Raw genomic sequence first — 17917 nt, forward strand, 5'->3', positions numbered from 1 at the left:
GTACAACCAAGGTACGTGTGGTTTTCAACGCATCTGAAAAAAATAGCAATGGAATATCTTTGAATGATACGTTAATGATCGGACCCACGTTACAAGCAGACCTCAGACACACAATTTTAAGATGGAGATTACATCCTATTGGATTAGTCGCGGACATTATTAAGATGTACCGTCAAGTCCTCATATCAGAAGATGATGCGATGTTTCAGCGGATCCTTTGGCGCGAGAGTCCTGATAAGAATATTAAAGATTATGAACTTATAACGGTTACCTTTGGAACAGCATCTGCACCATATCAAGCAGTTAGAACGCTACATCAAGTTGCTTATGACGAGGGAGAAAACTACCCCGTCGCCTCAGATAAAATTCTAAATTGTTTTTATATGGATGATTTAATGACAGGGTCAGAAAGTGTTGAAGAAGGAATTAGAATTTACAAGGAAATGAAAGAATTATTAGGAAAGGGTGGATTCGTGTTACAAAAATGGAATAGTAATAATAAGGAAATATTGGAAAGGATCAGGTCAATTGAAGGGAATGAAAATATAGAACAAACACTACATACGGGAATCATAAATAATGAAGAAAAGGAAAATTTTAATATTAAGCTTGATAGTACAATAAAAATCTTAGGACTTACCTGGAACCGCAGCGAAGATAACTTCCAGTACTCGGTGAATATCTCAATGTCGACGACTGCACCTGAAACTAAAAGGTCAATTATTTCGGAAATAGCTCGTTTGTTCGATCCACTAGGCTGGTTAGCTCCTAGTGTGGTCATTGCCAAGGTTTTTATACAAAAACTGTGGGTAGCAGGAGTAGGATGGGACGATAAGGTGAATGCAGAAATGATGGAGGAATGGAATGCTTACCGTAGTCAGTTGCCCCAACTTACCAGAATTCGGATTCCTCGATGGCTGGGTACAAGGTTGAACGATCGACTGGAGCTTCATGGTTTCAGCGATGCATCTAAAGGTGCTTATGCGGCGGTAATCTACCTTCGCATAATCGATGCCGAAGGTGGAGTAACGGTTTCGTTGCTGGTTGCCAGAACGCGAGTAGCACCCGTCAAACAGATAAGCATTCCTCGTTTGGAATTGTGCGGTGCGCTTCTGGTATCTAGGTTGCTTGCAGAAGCAGCAGATGTACTTAACATTTCTAAGAACAATATAACGGCTTGGACTGATTCCACAGTTGTATTGGCATGGTTGAATAGCCATCCAAGCAGATGGAAACCGTTCATAGCAAATAGGACATCAGAGATTTTAACCATCATGAAACCCAATCAATGGTATCATGTTTTATCTAAGGACAATCCAGCAGATTGTGCCTCAAGAGGCGTCTTACCAAATTTGCTTATGGATAATCAGATATGGTTTTCAGGACCGTCGTTTCTCAAGCAGAAATGTATTGAGTACAATAGGCCAAAGGAAATGAGCACAGATTTAGAACAAAGTGTCAAGACATTTACTGTTGCTGTAAAAGAAGAAAGAGAGATTACAATGTTAGAACGATTTTCATCTTTACAAAGATTAATACGGGTTATTGCCTATTGTCGAAGATTTTTAAGGGGATATCGCAGAAGAACAAATAAAGAGAAATATTTACAAAGTTTTGAATTGGAGGAGGCATTAGAATGTTGCATAAAGATTACTCAAAGGGATATATTTAAAGAAGAATATTTACAGTTAAGGAACAAGGGTGATATACTAAATAAGAATACATTAAAAGCACTATGTCCTTACCTTGACGATAAGGGTATAATCAGAATACGTGGCAGAATTGAAATGTCACAACTAAGTAATGAAACCAAACATCCAATTATTTTACCTAAAAGTAGTCATTTAACTCACCTAATTATAGCAAACGCTCACATAAAGACGTTGCACGGAGGGCCTCAATTGATGATTAATTATTTGAGAACAGCCTATTGGATTATAGGGGTTAGAACTTTAGTTAAACAACATGTTAGGAGTTGCGTTAAGTGTATTCGATTAAGAGGTAGCACTCAGTCTCCATTAATGGGTTCACTTCCAACAGTTCGTTGTACACCAGCTAGACCATTTTTGCACAGCGGTGTGGATTATGCTGGTCCAATAAACATAAGGACAACCAAAGGCCGAGGACACCACTCATACAAGGGCTACATATGTTTATTCGTGTGTATGGCAACTCGTGCCGTTCACTTAGAGGTCGTAAGTGACATGAGCACACCAGCATTTCTAGCTGCTTTTCGACGTTTCGTTTCCAGACGAGGTCACTGTGCCAAGATTTGGAGCGACAACGGTACTACCTTTGTGGGAGCATCCCGTGAGCTCCAGTCAGCACTTTCATCGGTGGGTGAACAGTTGGAAGCGAATGGTACTGAGTGGCATTTCATTCCTCCGCACAGCCCTAACTTTGGCGGACTTTGGGAAGCGGGAGTGAAATCCACGAAGTTTCACCTCAAGCGAGTCATAGGAGAAACCACCCTCACTTACGAGGAGATGAGTACTCTTCTTGCTCAGGTAGAAGCTTGCTTAAATTCTAGGCCAATCACAGTCGATACATCAGACCCTAGTGAGCCTGCACCTCTAACGCCGGGTCATTTTTTAATCGGTGGTCCTTTGTTAGGTATACCCGATGTATATAATTACTTAGATTCTAACGTGAGTTCGTTGAGTAGATGGCAACTTATTCAAAGAATGTTTCAGTCGTTTTGGGATCGCTGGTCAAAGGAATATCTGTCGAATGTAATGATAAGGTATAAATGGAAGTCCAAAACCAGCGAGCCTAATATAGGAGATATTGTCCTCATAAAGGAAGATGATCTTCCGCCGATGCGGTGGATCATGGGTAAAATCATAGACAAACATCCAGGTCACGATAAAGTTACTAGAGTTGTCAGTATCTTAGTTAAAAAAAGTATTATTAAAAGACCTGTTAACAAATTGTGTATTTTATTAAGGAAAGAATAATTGTTATATTATATTGTATTTTTGAAGATGTTTAAAGTGTATTTGTATAAGTTAAGTTATGTTATAGAAAGTGATATTGTTGCGTAGATAAAATGTTTGCGAGTAAAATGTAAGAAGATAAATTTAAGTTCATATACAATGTAAGTTTCAGTTTGTATAATTATATTTAAAGATGTTCCCTCAAGGTGGGCGGATTTTGTTTGTAAGGACATTTCCTCAATAAATGTCCTTGGTGGGCGGTATGTTCATGACAGATCATTAGATTGTATAAAGTTACATTAGTTCGTTAAGTTAATCATAGGTGGCGGTAATTTATTTTAAGCGTTTTTAAATCTCGCTATAGTTATTTTTTTGTAAGAACATAATATTAATTTCAGTTCAACATTTTTTAGTGGTAATAAAGATCAATCTGAGTACAAGGCTGGTTTCATTTAGACGAACCCCTACAGTACCATTTTAAGACCGCGAATCGGGAGTGCAGTGAAGGTGTCCCACAGGGATTACCTTCTCGAACACTACTGTATAAGAAAGGTGATAAATATGACATAGGAAATTATCGCCCTATTAGTCTTATGTCGAATGTATATAAGATTTTTGCTAAAATTATCCTAAAACGGATCGAAAGGACCCTAGACGAAAACCAACCTATAGAGCAAGCAGGATTCCGCAAAGACTACTCAGTAATCGACCACATTCACGTAGTGCGCCAAATTCTGGAGAAATACAATGAATACCAACTCATATACTACATTGCGTTTATTGATTATAGTAAAGCATTTGATTCTCTACAACATGACAAAATATGGGAAGCGTTACTAGAACAAGGAATTGAGCACAAGTACATTCGATTAATAAGAAACATATATAGATGCAGCAGAGCAAGAATCCAACTAGAAAAGAAAAGTACTCCTTTCAGAGTAGAAAAAGGCGTAAGGCAGGGAGACCCTCTATCTCCGAAATTATTCTCCGCAGTGCTAGAATCAATCTTCCGAAGACTCAATTGGGAACATCTCGGAATTAATATAGACGGTCAACTGCTATCGCACTTAAGATTTGCTGATGACATAGTTTTACTGGCAAAAACAGCAGAAGACCTAACCAGAATGATAAAGAAACTTGCGAAAGAAAGTGAGAGAGTAGGCTTGGCAATGAATCCGGAAAAAACTAGGGTGATGACAAACGGGTACAAACATACTATAGATCTAGGAAGCACTCAAATCAGCTATACAGACGAGTACGTATATCTAGGGCAGCTCATAACTCTAAAAGATCCTATGCAGAAGGAAGTGGACAGAAGAATTACAAATGGCTGGAAAACATACTGGAGTTTAAGAGAGGCTATGAAAGATAAAGAGCTCCATATAAACCTAAAAAGCAAACTTTTTAACACCTGCATACTACCTGTCCTTACGTACGGGTGTCAGTCATGGTCCTTGAATCAGGCCACCTCAAACAAATTGGCAACTTGCCAGAATGCAATGGAGAGGAGCATGCTCAACATTAAAAAGTCCGACAGAATTAAAAAAATCGTCATTAGAAACAAAACGAAAATTACCGATGTAATAAGCAAAATCAAAAGACTCAAATGGCGATGGGCTGGTCACCTGGTAAGAGGACACGACAAATGGAGCAAAAGGGTGACATGGTGGTACCCTAGGAAAGGTAAAAGGAAAAGAGGCCGACCACAGAAAAGGTGGGACGATGACGTTCGACAAGTGGCAGGAGCCACATGGAACAGAGTGGCTCAAGAAAGAAAGGAATGGAAGAGGTTGGAGGAGGCCTTTGCCGACTGGCAAACAGATCTAGGAAAGATAACTAAACAACAAATATTAGTCTAAATTTTTATCATATCTATTAAGTTTAAGATTTTAATGTTAGTTCTTTACATAAGTTTAAAAAACATTGTATTAAGTGATCTGAATAAAGGCTATATTATTATTATTATTCCCATAATACTCGGGTACCACCAGAAGGACAGTACCCGGATCTTTGGAAGGCTTACGTGGGGACACGGATCCAACACGCAGAGGCCCTTTCGAGAATTTTAATGTGTTGTGGGACACCAGCCGCAGCCTGCCCATGACTGCACTATAGAGATACAGCCCTGGGCAGTCCGCGGCCGATGTAGGACTATTGCAGGGTATGGAAATTTAATGATTGGGCTATGGATTGGGATGCTAAATGGACTGGTACTGAGGACTATGGGAAACTATGGCACCTGCCTTTCTACTAAAAGAAAGTAAAAATATGTTGGCAGGTGGTGACTCGCCCTCTCACTGTATGGGCCCCCGAAATAAGTCGCTGCAATAGTGCGACAAGGGGGCAACATATTGTGAGCAGCTAAGGGTGGAGAGGCGTCCCTGGACTTTAAACTACGATCACGCGCTCCCTGAGGGTCCAGCATCACGTGCCCACTCGCCACTTACGCTTCGCATCCACCCTTCGAGCTAAAAGCTCTCGCGACTCCACTCTGGCCGGCCGGTTAAGGCAAGCCAGAGGTGGGGGTCCTGTCCTCGTCAGGCTTCACTCTGACCGGCCGGTGAAGGCGAGCCGGAGATGAAGACAGGGGCCTCCCCCGGGAGCACTCGGTTCCCGCGGGGTCGCTACTCCCCGACACCCCGCCACAAGGTGTCCTGCGGGTTGACTGATTGCACGGGTGGAATATCTATTGTCACGTAGACAATAGATATTCTATTATATATATTCTATTTTTAACGAATGATTCACTCCAGTCCAAACAGCAAATAAGCAGACTTCTGCTTCTGCAACGTTTAGTTGTCCCTGAATTTGAAAAAAATAGTCATGATTCTTATCTATGACAAAAGTGTTATTTTTTGCATTGTATTTCAAATATTAATTTTTTTTAACCGCATCTTCCGCATTCATGTCTTTTGCCGGAATTAGACATTTAACTTCTACTAGTCCCATTTTCCCTTTTTGATATGGGAGTGTATAAAGTAAATTTTTTAGATATTTCTCGTTATACTTTTAAAAAGTTATCATTGTCATTTTGCTCATTAGGTAAAGTAATTTCGATATCAGTTTTAAGTTTTTTGATACCTGCAATAATAACGTCATAATCGCCTGCACATACTTATCGATTACACCCTGTATACAATCCACCATCCACATTCATAATGTTTTCCTGTCCTCTCCTTTACGCTGTTCACCGATACATTTTAAATGAGTAAATCTGCTACCACTGAAGGATGTTTCATTGTGATCAGCAAATTTTCACCACTGTTGTCTATTATTTGTTTTTCATTTTTAATCAGCAATTGGGAATCATCAGTTTTGTTTTTTGCAGATTGGTGATGTACCCTAACAATACGTCGAAAAGGGAAAGCATCAACGAATTATCGTTTTCGTCCTCTTTTTTTATTCTTCGCGTCTCTGTTACTTCTGATTGTTTAGTTCTCAACCCCACTGAATTTTGATGATGTGATGATAATCCATTCGTTTTAATATTGGTACTTAGAGTTGGTAGACTAAACTAGAAATGGTGGACTAAATTTGTCAGCGCGTCTGTAAGATCAGAATATAAAACCAACATCCTGTATTTAAGTTACAAAATTAATAATCAAACAACATGCCGCTACGTTGAAAATGACTAGAAGAAAAAATTAAAACACCTCGGATCAATTTTGGAGTAAACAAATCATTTTCCCCGTATGGGGATTTCCCCGGATGAACTTGGGAAGTTCAAGTTCTCACTACAAGTTTATATTATATTTCGTATTTCTCAAACGAAAAATAAACATTTTTGGAACTTCAAAAAAATTATATTATAAGAAAATTTATGAGCTTACTTTAGTTTTAAAGAAATATACATCCCTTTACTGACACCCCGTAAAATAAAGAAATTGTTGCCAATCACCTTTGCAATCTATTTGGTTTCATTAACTTTATGTTCGAAGATAATTTTTTTTCTAGTAGTTACACACGTATTTTTTTCGTTTATTTTCCATATCGAAATCAAATGTTTAAAAATACGAATATTTGCACAAGACTAAGATAAAAATAATCAATTAACAAAAATATTAAATTTAATGAAGTAGAGCAACTTTCACTTCGGTATGAAGGAAAATCGAGCGTAGAGCACACGTCAGAACGCTCCGGCCCAAGGAGCGCGACTAAAGAAATTCGCTAGGATTTTTCCTTATTATTTTAAATATTTTTTTAATATTTAAAGAATTATCAAAATTCAAAAAAAAATTTTTTTAAAGGATTAATACTCATTGGTCTTCAACCAACTCGAATAAATTAATGGAAAAAATAACTTTTAGCAGTATTTATCAATCGATTTTGTAAGGCAAAAAATGGGAAATTTAATGAATTTATAACGCTCTAATTAAGAAAATCATAAGTTTTTCGGCAATTGTATTCAGCAGTTTTTAATAACGACTATATAAGGATAATAATGCGCTGATCAGATTGTGTAAATTGTAATCGGTTGCAACGTAGTGAGTGCACAAACTTAGCTCGAAATGATTTTGGGGGAAAGAGACTTATCTTGAAGGCCTGATTAAGGTAACATAAAGTAACTTTATAAATGTGAAAAAATTCACGCGCATTGCGTATATAACACTAATTGATAAACAAGAAAAAAAAATTCAGTTTATCATTTCATTAGCCGGGAAAAAATTGTCAAATAACTTGTTGAAAACGCAATTTTGCTAGACTGCAGCCTTAAAAGATCCCAATGACACGTCCTGTTCGGCTCGTCAGAATCCAACCTCGTCAGAATTGAATTACAAAGATTTAAATGTTTTATTAAGTTAAACTTTGCTGCGGTGGCATTAAACGAATTTATTTATACTTAGTTATCGGTTCTCGGAAAAGTCATCTTTCTAACGTTTCGGTAACTTGAATAATTAAATTTGTCAGTGGCGGTTGACACGGTGCTGGATTTTCTTCCCAATTTTCAGTGCTGTCACGTTTCTCGCCTTCCACCCGACGCCCCCCATTGTGTCATTGTGATTCAATCATTTGAATTATATATTGTTTGATTTCACACTTCACGACGATTTCAATTTTGCTATTTCAAAGAGCAATTTGCTACCAATTGTTAGGATCAAACACCAAACTAATCAACACGCAATATTCATATTAAATAGCTGTGTAAAAGCTGTGGTTTCACGTGTCACCATAATGAAGAATTTATTCATATTTCAATTAAATATGCCGTTATATAAATATTTCACTAAATTAATACCGATTGTACATATTAATGAGAATTGACTAAATAAAACAAAAGTTTCCGCAATAGTATCACGTCAAAGTAATGCTCCGGTTTTCCAATATCCGTACGAAAAATACCAGGAAATTTTATGTTTTATGTACCTAAAGCATTTATTTTCTTTTGTACAAATAAAACAGCACTGTTATCTTTCCTGTTAAGACTTTCCCTTTCTAAATAACTTAGTGTTAATAGTTACGCGGCCTTTTATCAAAAATCTCCACACGCTCCAAATTTATTTATGTTACGCACCATTTTTTTATATGCGCATTCGTTAAAATATGACGCATTTTGAGAGATCCACTATGCGTGTTTTAATATTACGTATTGTTGTGAGGATAGATCAACGTTCCTTATATTTATTTTATGTGCCAAATAATTGAAAGCGTGTTCAATGTGAATGTAAATGAATAGGGAAGACGAAATAAAAGTAAAGTGCAAAAGGGTAATTACATGGTAATTATGATTTATTCATTCCATTTTTATTTTAGAAATTCCGTTTGTAGGAATCTTTTCATTATAAGATTCATACGCAAAAAAATATAGCAAATCATTTTTCCACGACGATTTATATAACGTCTTAGGGATATTTAAATGCATTTCGAAGGTCTACCAAACTTGCACTTATATTATTCCTTGAATAATTCAACGTTCCTTCGCCTAATACATTGCTACCGTTCTACATTTATTATATATTCTCTGCTTGAAGGTTAATAATATGATGATACGTTGCTTACATGTAAGAATACCTTGCTATTTCATTTTCCTTTTGAAGATGTAAACACAAAACAAAGTTTTGTGAACGTTTATTTAAATCATCGCAACCGGAAGTATGGAAGATATTAGTGTGTCACCGATATCATAACCTGGTTCGAACCGGTCACGGTCCACTAGGACAAAGTAAAGAAACCATCTGCGAATTAGAAAATATTTAATACAATAAGCGCAGTCGTCCTTATATCCACCGAAAACTAGTTTTAAAATACGATGAATTATTTCGAAGGCTATAAAACACGGAAATCATAAGCCATCGGAGTCGGAGATTACGCAAGAGATTATAGTTGTAGAAATTCGACAAAATTTAAGTTGGTAGCGTATTAAAGGGGACGTAGACGGAGACGGTTAATTCACCCCATAAGGGTCGTAGTGGCGCCAGGGATCCTGCCGTAGACAAATTTCTAAGTATGAAAGCGCCCTCCTTTCCGCCCGCGCTTCTCTGGGATGCTGTAGCGACATTTGATAGCGCATTGACACGTTTGCCGCCTCATGTAACTTTCTGCTTTGTTATTTGCCTTCATAATTTAACTGTAACCTTGCTTTGTAGCTTTCATCCTGTTCACGTGACAAATAAGATGGCATTTGTCATGTATTTTTGTAGGGTTATTAAATAATCTTTATTATTGGTATGCATGCAGACATCTTTAAGGCAATAAATACATATGTCAAGTCATGCCATAAGCCACAAAATAATTCTGATTTTTTTGTTGTAGAAATAGGTAAAGATTAAGTTGTTTAATTAAGTAAAAGCGACACGCCAATTATGTCCATGAACTCGCTCGCTATAAAGTGTTCAGACGAGTTATATAATAATGAATAAATAAGATTTTAAACACTTTTTTCGTTTTATTGTATTTATTTTATTACCAACTTAGTAGGTACTCGAAGACTAAATCCGAATCTGATTCTTATTGATATTAAAATTAATTGATATTTTTTAAGCTATGTCTCAAGGCTATGATATAACAGATTTGTTACTTATAAAAATATTAGTTTAAGAATGACGCAAAATTGTTCTTTTAAAATGATAATTTGGAAATGTTTATCATCTAACTATATTAAATGTCGTCATACCTACAGTAAAAAACTGTTGTTATACATGATTATATCCTTGAATATTTAAGGATGCAGTTAATATTTTGTGCATATAACATTATTCTAAAAAATAGCAATTTCAATTAAACTCGAACTAAAAATGACACGTTGAGTATTTTTCATCTTCTTAAAAGTTGTATGTACCTAATTCATTGTTATGTCGAAGTTCCTATTAAACATTCTAAAAGATACAGCACCATGAAATTCATCTCAGTTCGTTTTACAGTCGGATGGGTCAGTAAGTAGATGTAAAGTTGTCCAATAAAAAAGAGGGCACCGTATAATCAGACTAAGATAAGTCACACGAGAATGAATACAATACACATAACGGCTATTTGATGTCTAGTATAGATTGAGCCCGACGTTTTTCTCTTTTAGTACAATAGGTTCGCAAGCTGCATCCTACAGGTTACAATATATTCCTCCCATTTCCGCCATAAAAGCACGGATAGATAACGTCCCTGTTAAATTATCCTGCTAAACTGCCAAAAATATTAGATGTTTTACATGTGGCTTTTTCCGCGAATTTTATGTTTGAAGACAAAAATTCCACATATTTATGTGGAGCGAACGGTGCCCGAGTAAGTGGCAGTTCTCACAGGACACCGAGAAATTATTTATGGACTATTTTATTGCTAAACTTCATTCGTTGCTGTGGTTGCTTTTATATTCCTTCGACGGGAAAAAGTTGCGAGATTTTATTGCCGGTGTGAGATAGGACACGTTATTGTTACTAACTTTGAATCGCAGTTGAAATTAAAATAGAGGTTTTGTGGTCATTGGTGGTCATAATCATAAATGGCCCAGCGTCGAATGGCTATTTTGTCTCTGTTATTTTTATACTTCACTTTTATTTTATAATATATATGGAATGAAAGTTCAAGAACTTACTATTTGTTATTAAAAAAAGGTTTAAACGTAAGTCTATTTTTTTTCAGAATTCCATTAGACACAATCTATCTCTCCACAACCGATTTATGCGGGTCCAAAATGAGGGAACCGGCAAGTCTTCTTGGTGGATGATCAACCCTGACGCCAAACCCGGAAAGTCAGTGAGACGGCGAGCTCTATCTATGGAAACGTCCAAATCAGAAAAAAGAAGAGGGCGTGTTAAAAAGAAGGTACGAAATTTTCCTTGCTGGGGTTTTTTTTTAAACAATTTCTTAAATAAGTCTGAAACTTACTCGAGCTGAATCAGATGAGCAAATAATATTTTTGAAAAGAATACTGATTTATTCAATTCACAGCTTAGCCAGTTGGAATAGAGTTGTTTTAAAATTTTACACAAAATTCGACACAAAACGGTTACGTTAAGTGAATTAAACCTCTTTATTTCGATGCGATGATTCTGATATTATAAGAATTAAACTTTGGCCACAGCCGGAAGCGTTGAGAAATGGCATCACCGCAGATACAACACCAAGTCCTAGCAGCTCCATATCGGAAAGTCACGACATTTTCCCGGATTCACCAGTTCCCAGGTAACAATTTTCAATGAACCTCAAACTACCAAAAAGCTTAAAATAGAAATTTAGTAGAGACAAGACTAGTTGCTTCCTTTGATACAAACCACTGTTGCATACAAGTTCGAAAGAATTGTGGCATTCAGCCAATAATACTAATGGTTATGACTATAAGTTTTGTGTTACGATTTTAATTCGACTTTTAATGTACATTAGTAAATTACCATTAAAGGCTAAATGTATGACTAGACATATTTGGGAGAGGTTGAGAAACTAGGTAGGTAGTAAAATAATGAATAAAAGCAATATGATGATTTGTGGACTTGTGTTGTCGATTATCATTTGCAACCAGACAATGAGTTATGTATGTGACCAAGCTAGCAATTTCGCCAATATTTTTCATTTTTATTACTATATCACGGACATTTTTATAACTTTATGAGTGATTAGTTTTCTTTTCTTACTTCTTACCCAGCAAAGTATCTCTGACCGAAATTTATTTTTGTGGAAGATCAGAGCAAATGTATATTTGCGCTGACCATTAAACTCGTTATGATAATCGCATCATTCGGTAGAGGGTTGCGAAACGAATATTAGATTTGCATGCTGCTACCTACTACTTAATATCGTTGATTTAGATGATATTTTTAGACGTTGAAAACGTTAGATGACGTAGTCTAGTCTAGTTTTTATTTTGAGCCAACAATTATTTAATTTATTTGCGTGATTTGTATTGATAAAATCTGACTTTATCAAAATCTATAATTCAAGAACGAAATTTCATATAAATGATAGTCAAATTTTATCGAAATAAGTTGCAATTTTTTTAACGCTTGTTCGCTTTGGCGGCAGTAGCAGCAGTTTTCAGCTATCGCCGGACTTCCGTCAAAGAGCGTCTTCGAATGCTTCATCGTGCGGCCGCCTGTCTCCAATCCCGTCGCTGTTACATACAGAAACAGATTGGCAGACGGATTACGGGCCTCCATCGGATTTTACATCAAATAACGATTATTCTCAAGACTTCACGCAAGACGAGTTGGCCGGCACTCTAGCAGACTCAATGAAGCTACACGGGGATCCCTTCCTAAATACGTAAGATTGTATTTGCTTTTAGAATTTTAGGGCTTTAAAATTAGGCCTGCAGTTACTACGCAGTTTGATAATAGCATTCAAAAGATTTAAAGAGTATTCGTATGAAAATGCCTTCTGAATGACTTTATCAGGTACGAGTAAAATTGGCCCTTTAATGCTTCTACCCGCAGTTTGCATCAAAATCGCCTTTAATTAAATACTAGAAAGCTTAGTTAAAGGTTAAATTAGTCAGAATTATGATTTTATGTTACTAATACAAATTTTATTCACCAAATAATGTAATAGGTATTATAATAATTTTAATACGTTCAGTGAATCTGGAGAATCTAAAGAATTGTTAATTATGTCAGAATTATATTTGTTCTTTTATCTGAATTCAAATGCAATAACCTTTTGCAATAACCGAAAGAGAGGAGTTAATCACAATTTGGAGAGCTTCAAAATATCGGTATTAATAACAAGTTTAATTTAAAACTATTATTCCTATACCTTTTTACTACAATCAAATGTTTTGAATGTATACCAAGTATCGCATAAATTTGAAAGGCAGGCAAATGAACATGGAAATTTTTTTAAACTACCTACTGTTCTGATTTAAAAGTTCAGGATACCTGAGCCACATTTATGTTTTGATAAGAGATATCAAGGGATGAATATAAGGGGATGTCTTTATTGGTTTTTGGAGTCGTTAAGTTTAACGCATCACTTGTTAGTGATGCCTCTATTTACTCAAATTTTCTGGATCTTGGTCGATATTTAAGATCCCATTTAGTTACATCTAAACTAGATTTTATTTATCCTCCTCCAGATATCTTTTTTTTGTATATTTTGTTATTGTCTACAAGTGGTATTAAAGCATCTAAATATAATCAACTTTGTAGTTATGAAAAGAGATAATAATAAGATTTACACATAGTCACGAAAATGTAGGTTCAGAATAAAATAACAAATCATAAATTTAGGATTAGTACACATATTCAACACTACTCAAAAACATGGTACTGAACATTAAAATTGGTACAGATACGTCCCAACGACGTCGTCATCGTCGTCCGGCGGCAGTTACCGCTATGCGTACTCGTGTCCGCGGCACCCGCACGGCAGTTGTGCGTGCGCGTCGGTGTTCCCCGCAAACCCCGCGCACCCCGCGCACCCGCACTCGCTCGACCACTTCGTGCGACCCCCGCCGCCCGCTGACCCCGCTGATATCATGCAGACAGGTATAGTGTGAAGCTGTATTCATACAAAAATTCATTACTATAACACCAACAAAATGGTCTTTCTGCCCAACCTTGGTAAATGCCTTTTCCATTTTCTTCCACTACGTTATGTCTAGCAGGCATAGTAGAGGTCTATATTTTGAAGAGTACCTACCTATTTGTAACACCTGATTGATTCAAGATACTACTACACTTTTTATAATCTTGTCGTTTTTGACGATGATGATGTGCTTTTAAATATCTTGGTTACAAAAGTATTTAAATGTTTAAGTTTAGGGAGTCACAGTAATGTTTTACAGAATAGCCTACTTTACTCATAAAACTATTTATCGAATTATATTTTTGACCCTGGCTTCATTGAAGGAAGAAACTACGCAGAATATTATATTCCTATTTCATCCGACATTTTCCCTTATCGTTTTGAATATTAGTGATAAGGATAACGACCAGACAGTACTGAAATACTTCCGGTTGTAACATTTAAATAATGGGTACAGTTAATATGACTTTAATTGAATGTTTTAAATACCCTGGAGGTCTTCAGTGTATTATCTTAAACAGAATGGAAATATTAGTTCCGGTTTCAATAACTACAGGGTGTCCCGTGGCAGATTTTGGATTTCTTGATTAAATTAAAGAAGGTTATGCTTTTAAAATATACATATATTTGTTATAAAAAGAAAGACGAGACATGCGGATTTTACTTTTTGAAGATCACTCCGTCCAAATGTTTTCCATCGCGACGTACACACTCGCGGATTCTTTCTAGAGTATTCTGAGCGACGCGCTGTAATACTGACCGAGGAATAGCGTTCATTTCTCGCACGATATTTTCTTTTAAATCCGATAGATTCGTCGGGTTACTTTCGTAAACTTTTCCTTTTAAATACCCCCATAGAAAAAAATCTAATGGGGTAAGATCTGGCGATCTGGGTGGCCATGAGATATCTCCAAATCGGCTTATTAATTTTCCGGGGAATTCTTCGCGAAGGAGACTCATGGTGGTTCTTGCAGTATGCGGCGTGGCGCCATCTTGTTGAAACCACGTGTGCGAGCTGTTCGATGGATGTTCTCTCAGTTTAGGAATAAAATATTCGCGAATCATGCGGCGGTAGACATCACCATCAACAGTAACAGTTACTCCACGAGAATTTTCAAAGAAAAACGGTCCAATAATTCCATTGACAGACAGAGCTGCCCAAACAGTTACTTTTGGGCTATTCAATGGTTGTTGGTGTTTTAATCGCGGGTTTTGTCCTCTTGGCGACCAATAGCGGCAGTTTTGTTTATTAACAAAGCCATTCAAATGAAAATGAGCTTCATCACTAAACCAAATTGTGTTAACAGTTCGGAATCGGCTCAACATGTTTTCACAAAACTCTTTGCGTACTCTGTAGTCATTTGGTTTAAGTGCCTGCACCAATTGGATCTTGAAAGGGTGGAGTTTAATATCCAAGCTTAAAATACGGTGCAGCGTGGTTTTTGGAAGCCGCAAACTTGACGCTCTCTTCCGCACGGACTGGCGGGGATTTTCTTGCACGCTGCTTGCAACGCGTTCAATGTTTTGTGCAGTCCTCGATGTTCGGCTAGGACCTGGGCGTGGCTCGTTAACTGTCGAACCCGTTGCACGGAACTTCTGGATCCACGTCCTAATCAAACTTTCACTTGGTGCTTCACTTAAACGACGAATTTTGTACTGAGAACAAAATTTCCGTCGAGCAACAGTACACGATTTGTTAGATGCAAAATACGCTTCGACTGCGAAAGCGCGCCAGTCCACTGCGACATCGTGACTGACCAATCCGCACTAGTGCCGCGCCTAAATGTCTCCCCACCTCGGTCCCCCGCGCAACCGTTGCAAAAATATTCGAATTTTAAATCCTAAATCTGCCACGGGACACCCTGTATTAATTTCCCTGAGCTTATTTGACGTAAATTTTATACATTGTTGATCATTTTAGAAATAAGCTTAATATTATGAAGCTGTGAAACCGGCTATAAATGTAAAAGTAATGCTTAGACTTCATGATGGTAAAAACAATATTTCTCCCTTAACAGAAAACAGCCAAACCCAAATGGTGACGACATCAGATGCTGCGTTAATGAACGGTGGTATGATGGTGCAAGCTGGTGCGATGGGTCCCACCACAGTGATGGGCCAGATCATGGGTGCCCTCAATACTGGACTCGCGGAGGACCTGAACATTGAAACGTTAGAACATAGCTTCGATTGTAATGTTGATGAGGTAAGTGTTTTGCCAGTTTACGAAAATTATGACGCTAATGTTCAAAGTGATGATTTCTAAAAGTAATTAAATAATGTTGATTCGATCTACCCTACAAGATTTGAAGGATGTGTTTTTCTTTTAATTGAAATAGAGCCTTTGTGCATTCCTAGGAATAGCCAGTTACGTTATTGATATTAAAACATATGCGAGACTAAATGAAGTTTATGAAGTAAGTCTTCAGCAAATAGAATTTCAACTGGACACTTACGGAAATTGAAACATTAGGTCGTTAACGTTGGGTCATAACTTTGATAATAATGACGTGGGTGACAAATTTTTCGAGCATATTAGGATAATTAAACTAAGACATTGACGATAATGGGTAATAATGGATATATTATATCGCTTATGAATAAAGGGAACAATTAATTCCAATAATTTTTAATATGGATATTATACGTAAACTGATGAATTGTATCCTTTGTTTGCAGTTCATAAAAATATAAAATTTTATTAACATTGACTATTGGATCTCGTCATTGTCTGTTGTTTTTTTTTTCGAAAACCTATAAAAACTTTTGCCATTTGTGGTTATAGTTATTAAAAGGATAAACATTACCTACTTTACGAGAGAAGTAATAAAAATCCAAGTAAATGTTAGACGTCGCGCATAACGGCTAGTCTGTTAAACAATAAGGAAAACGTAACAATTTTAATTTCTCACGTGAGTTATTTCAAATATAACAAATGTATTTTCATGCATCTTTGATGATTCATAATGCTAGCAGTTAGCACAATCTAAATGAATGGATGCTTTTTAAGTCTGCACAGTCTGCTAATCAGCTGAAATTAAAATTACAAACTTTGCCCTTTTTGTCGTACTTATTCTTAACTACTAACTTCGGGACTTTTCCCGAGCTGTCTTTTCCTAGTTAAAATAAAAAATACCTTCGCCTAAATTTAACTCCATGTAGTTTTTAGCAATTTGGATGACGTTGTCTGCATTACATCTGTCACTCTTAAGGCGTACCCGGCCTTATTTCCAGTATTTTTTTAGAATTCAGTGATTGACGGTGATTTAGGGCCGGCGCCCACTGCCGGCACGGCATGGCATGGCAGGGCAGAGGTTTTTATTACTAATGAAGTTATTTTGAATCTTATTTCAATCAGTTTAGAATTCAAGTTACTTTATTTCGATGCCACGAAGCCGCGACGTGTTGCAGGATGCTGCAGCATGACGCGGCACGCCGCGGGATGCGGTGGCATGACATGTCTTGCTGTTTCATTCCAAGGGATGCCGCGGCGCGCCATTGCATCCCTCGAGGCGTATGCGTCACTTTGGGGTCGAGTAATTATGATTACTAGCTAGTTGAAATAAGGTTGAAACTTATGCAGCATTAGCGCGGAGCAAAACTGATGGATGCCAGAGTGGCTGGGCTTTTAGCAGGATGCTACGGCATGCCACTGAATGCCGCGGGATGCCACTGGACGCCGCGGGATGCCATTGAACGCCGCGGGATGCTCTGCCGTGCCATGCCGTGCCGTGCCGGCAGTGGGCGCCGGCCCTTATGTTTGTAACTGCATTTCAAAATATGTGGCTTTGTTTGCGAATATCAGTTACAACTTTGTCTATAGTCTTGTCAACTGATTTCACCACTGTCCTGAAATAAGTAATCAATAGTGCATTTTTTAGGGATATTTTATTTTCAATTAAATTTGCTCGCTGATTCTCTCTGAATGTAATAATAAATAATACTTACCAGTCAGCCATTTTTGCGTCTTCTTAATAACTAATCAAGTTAGTCTCATTGTTAACGTGATAACGTTTTTAAAATCGTTTTAGTCG

General features: G+C 37.1%; 1 protein-coding gene and 1 long non-coding RNA gene across 3 annotated transcripts in view; one reads left to right on the forward strand and one right to left on the reverse strand.

Annotated features, from left to right (window-relative positions):
• The window catches only part of foxo (forkhead box, sub-group O), a 118131-nt gene that overhangs the window by 85315 nt on the left and 14899 nt on the right, over positions 1-17917 (forward strand). Inside the window, exons 3-7 of one of the 2 annotated variants that reach the window (XM_089699948.1) lie at positions 11007-11189; positions 11449-11549; positions 12387-12623; positions 13647-13843; positions 15902-16089. In XM_089699948.1, the coding sequence (XP_089556074.1) occupies positions 11007-11189; positions 11449-11549; positions 12387-12623; positions 13647-13843; positions 15902-16089 (906 nt within the window). Of the gene's footprint in view, positions 1-11006; positions 11190-11448; positions 11550-12383; positions 12624-13646; positions 13844-15901; positions 16090-17917 lie in introns of both variants that reach the window. The other variant, XM_089699947.1, reaches the window with a different exon arrangement.
• LOC149485185 (uncharacterized) overlaps positions 1-17917 on the reverse strand; it is a 90716-nt gene that overhangs the window by 32690 nt on the left and 40109 nt on the right. The gene's annotated exons all lie outside the window — the stretch shown is intronic.

The sequence above is a fragment of the Colias philodice genome, chromosome 10, assembly GCF_061535455.1.
Source record: "Colias philodice isolate Cphi_HAF_F1 chromosome 10, ilColPhil1 Martin Lab GWU primary, whole genome shotgun sequence".
NCBI classification, from domain to species: Eukaryota; Metazoa; Arthropoda; class Insecta; order Lepidoptera; family Pieridae; genus Colias; species Colias philodice.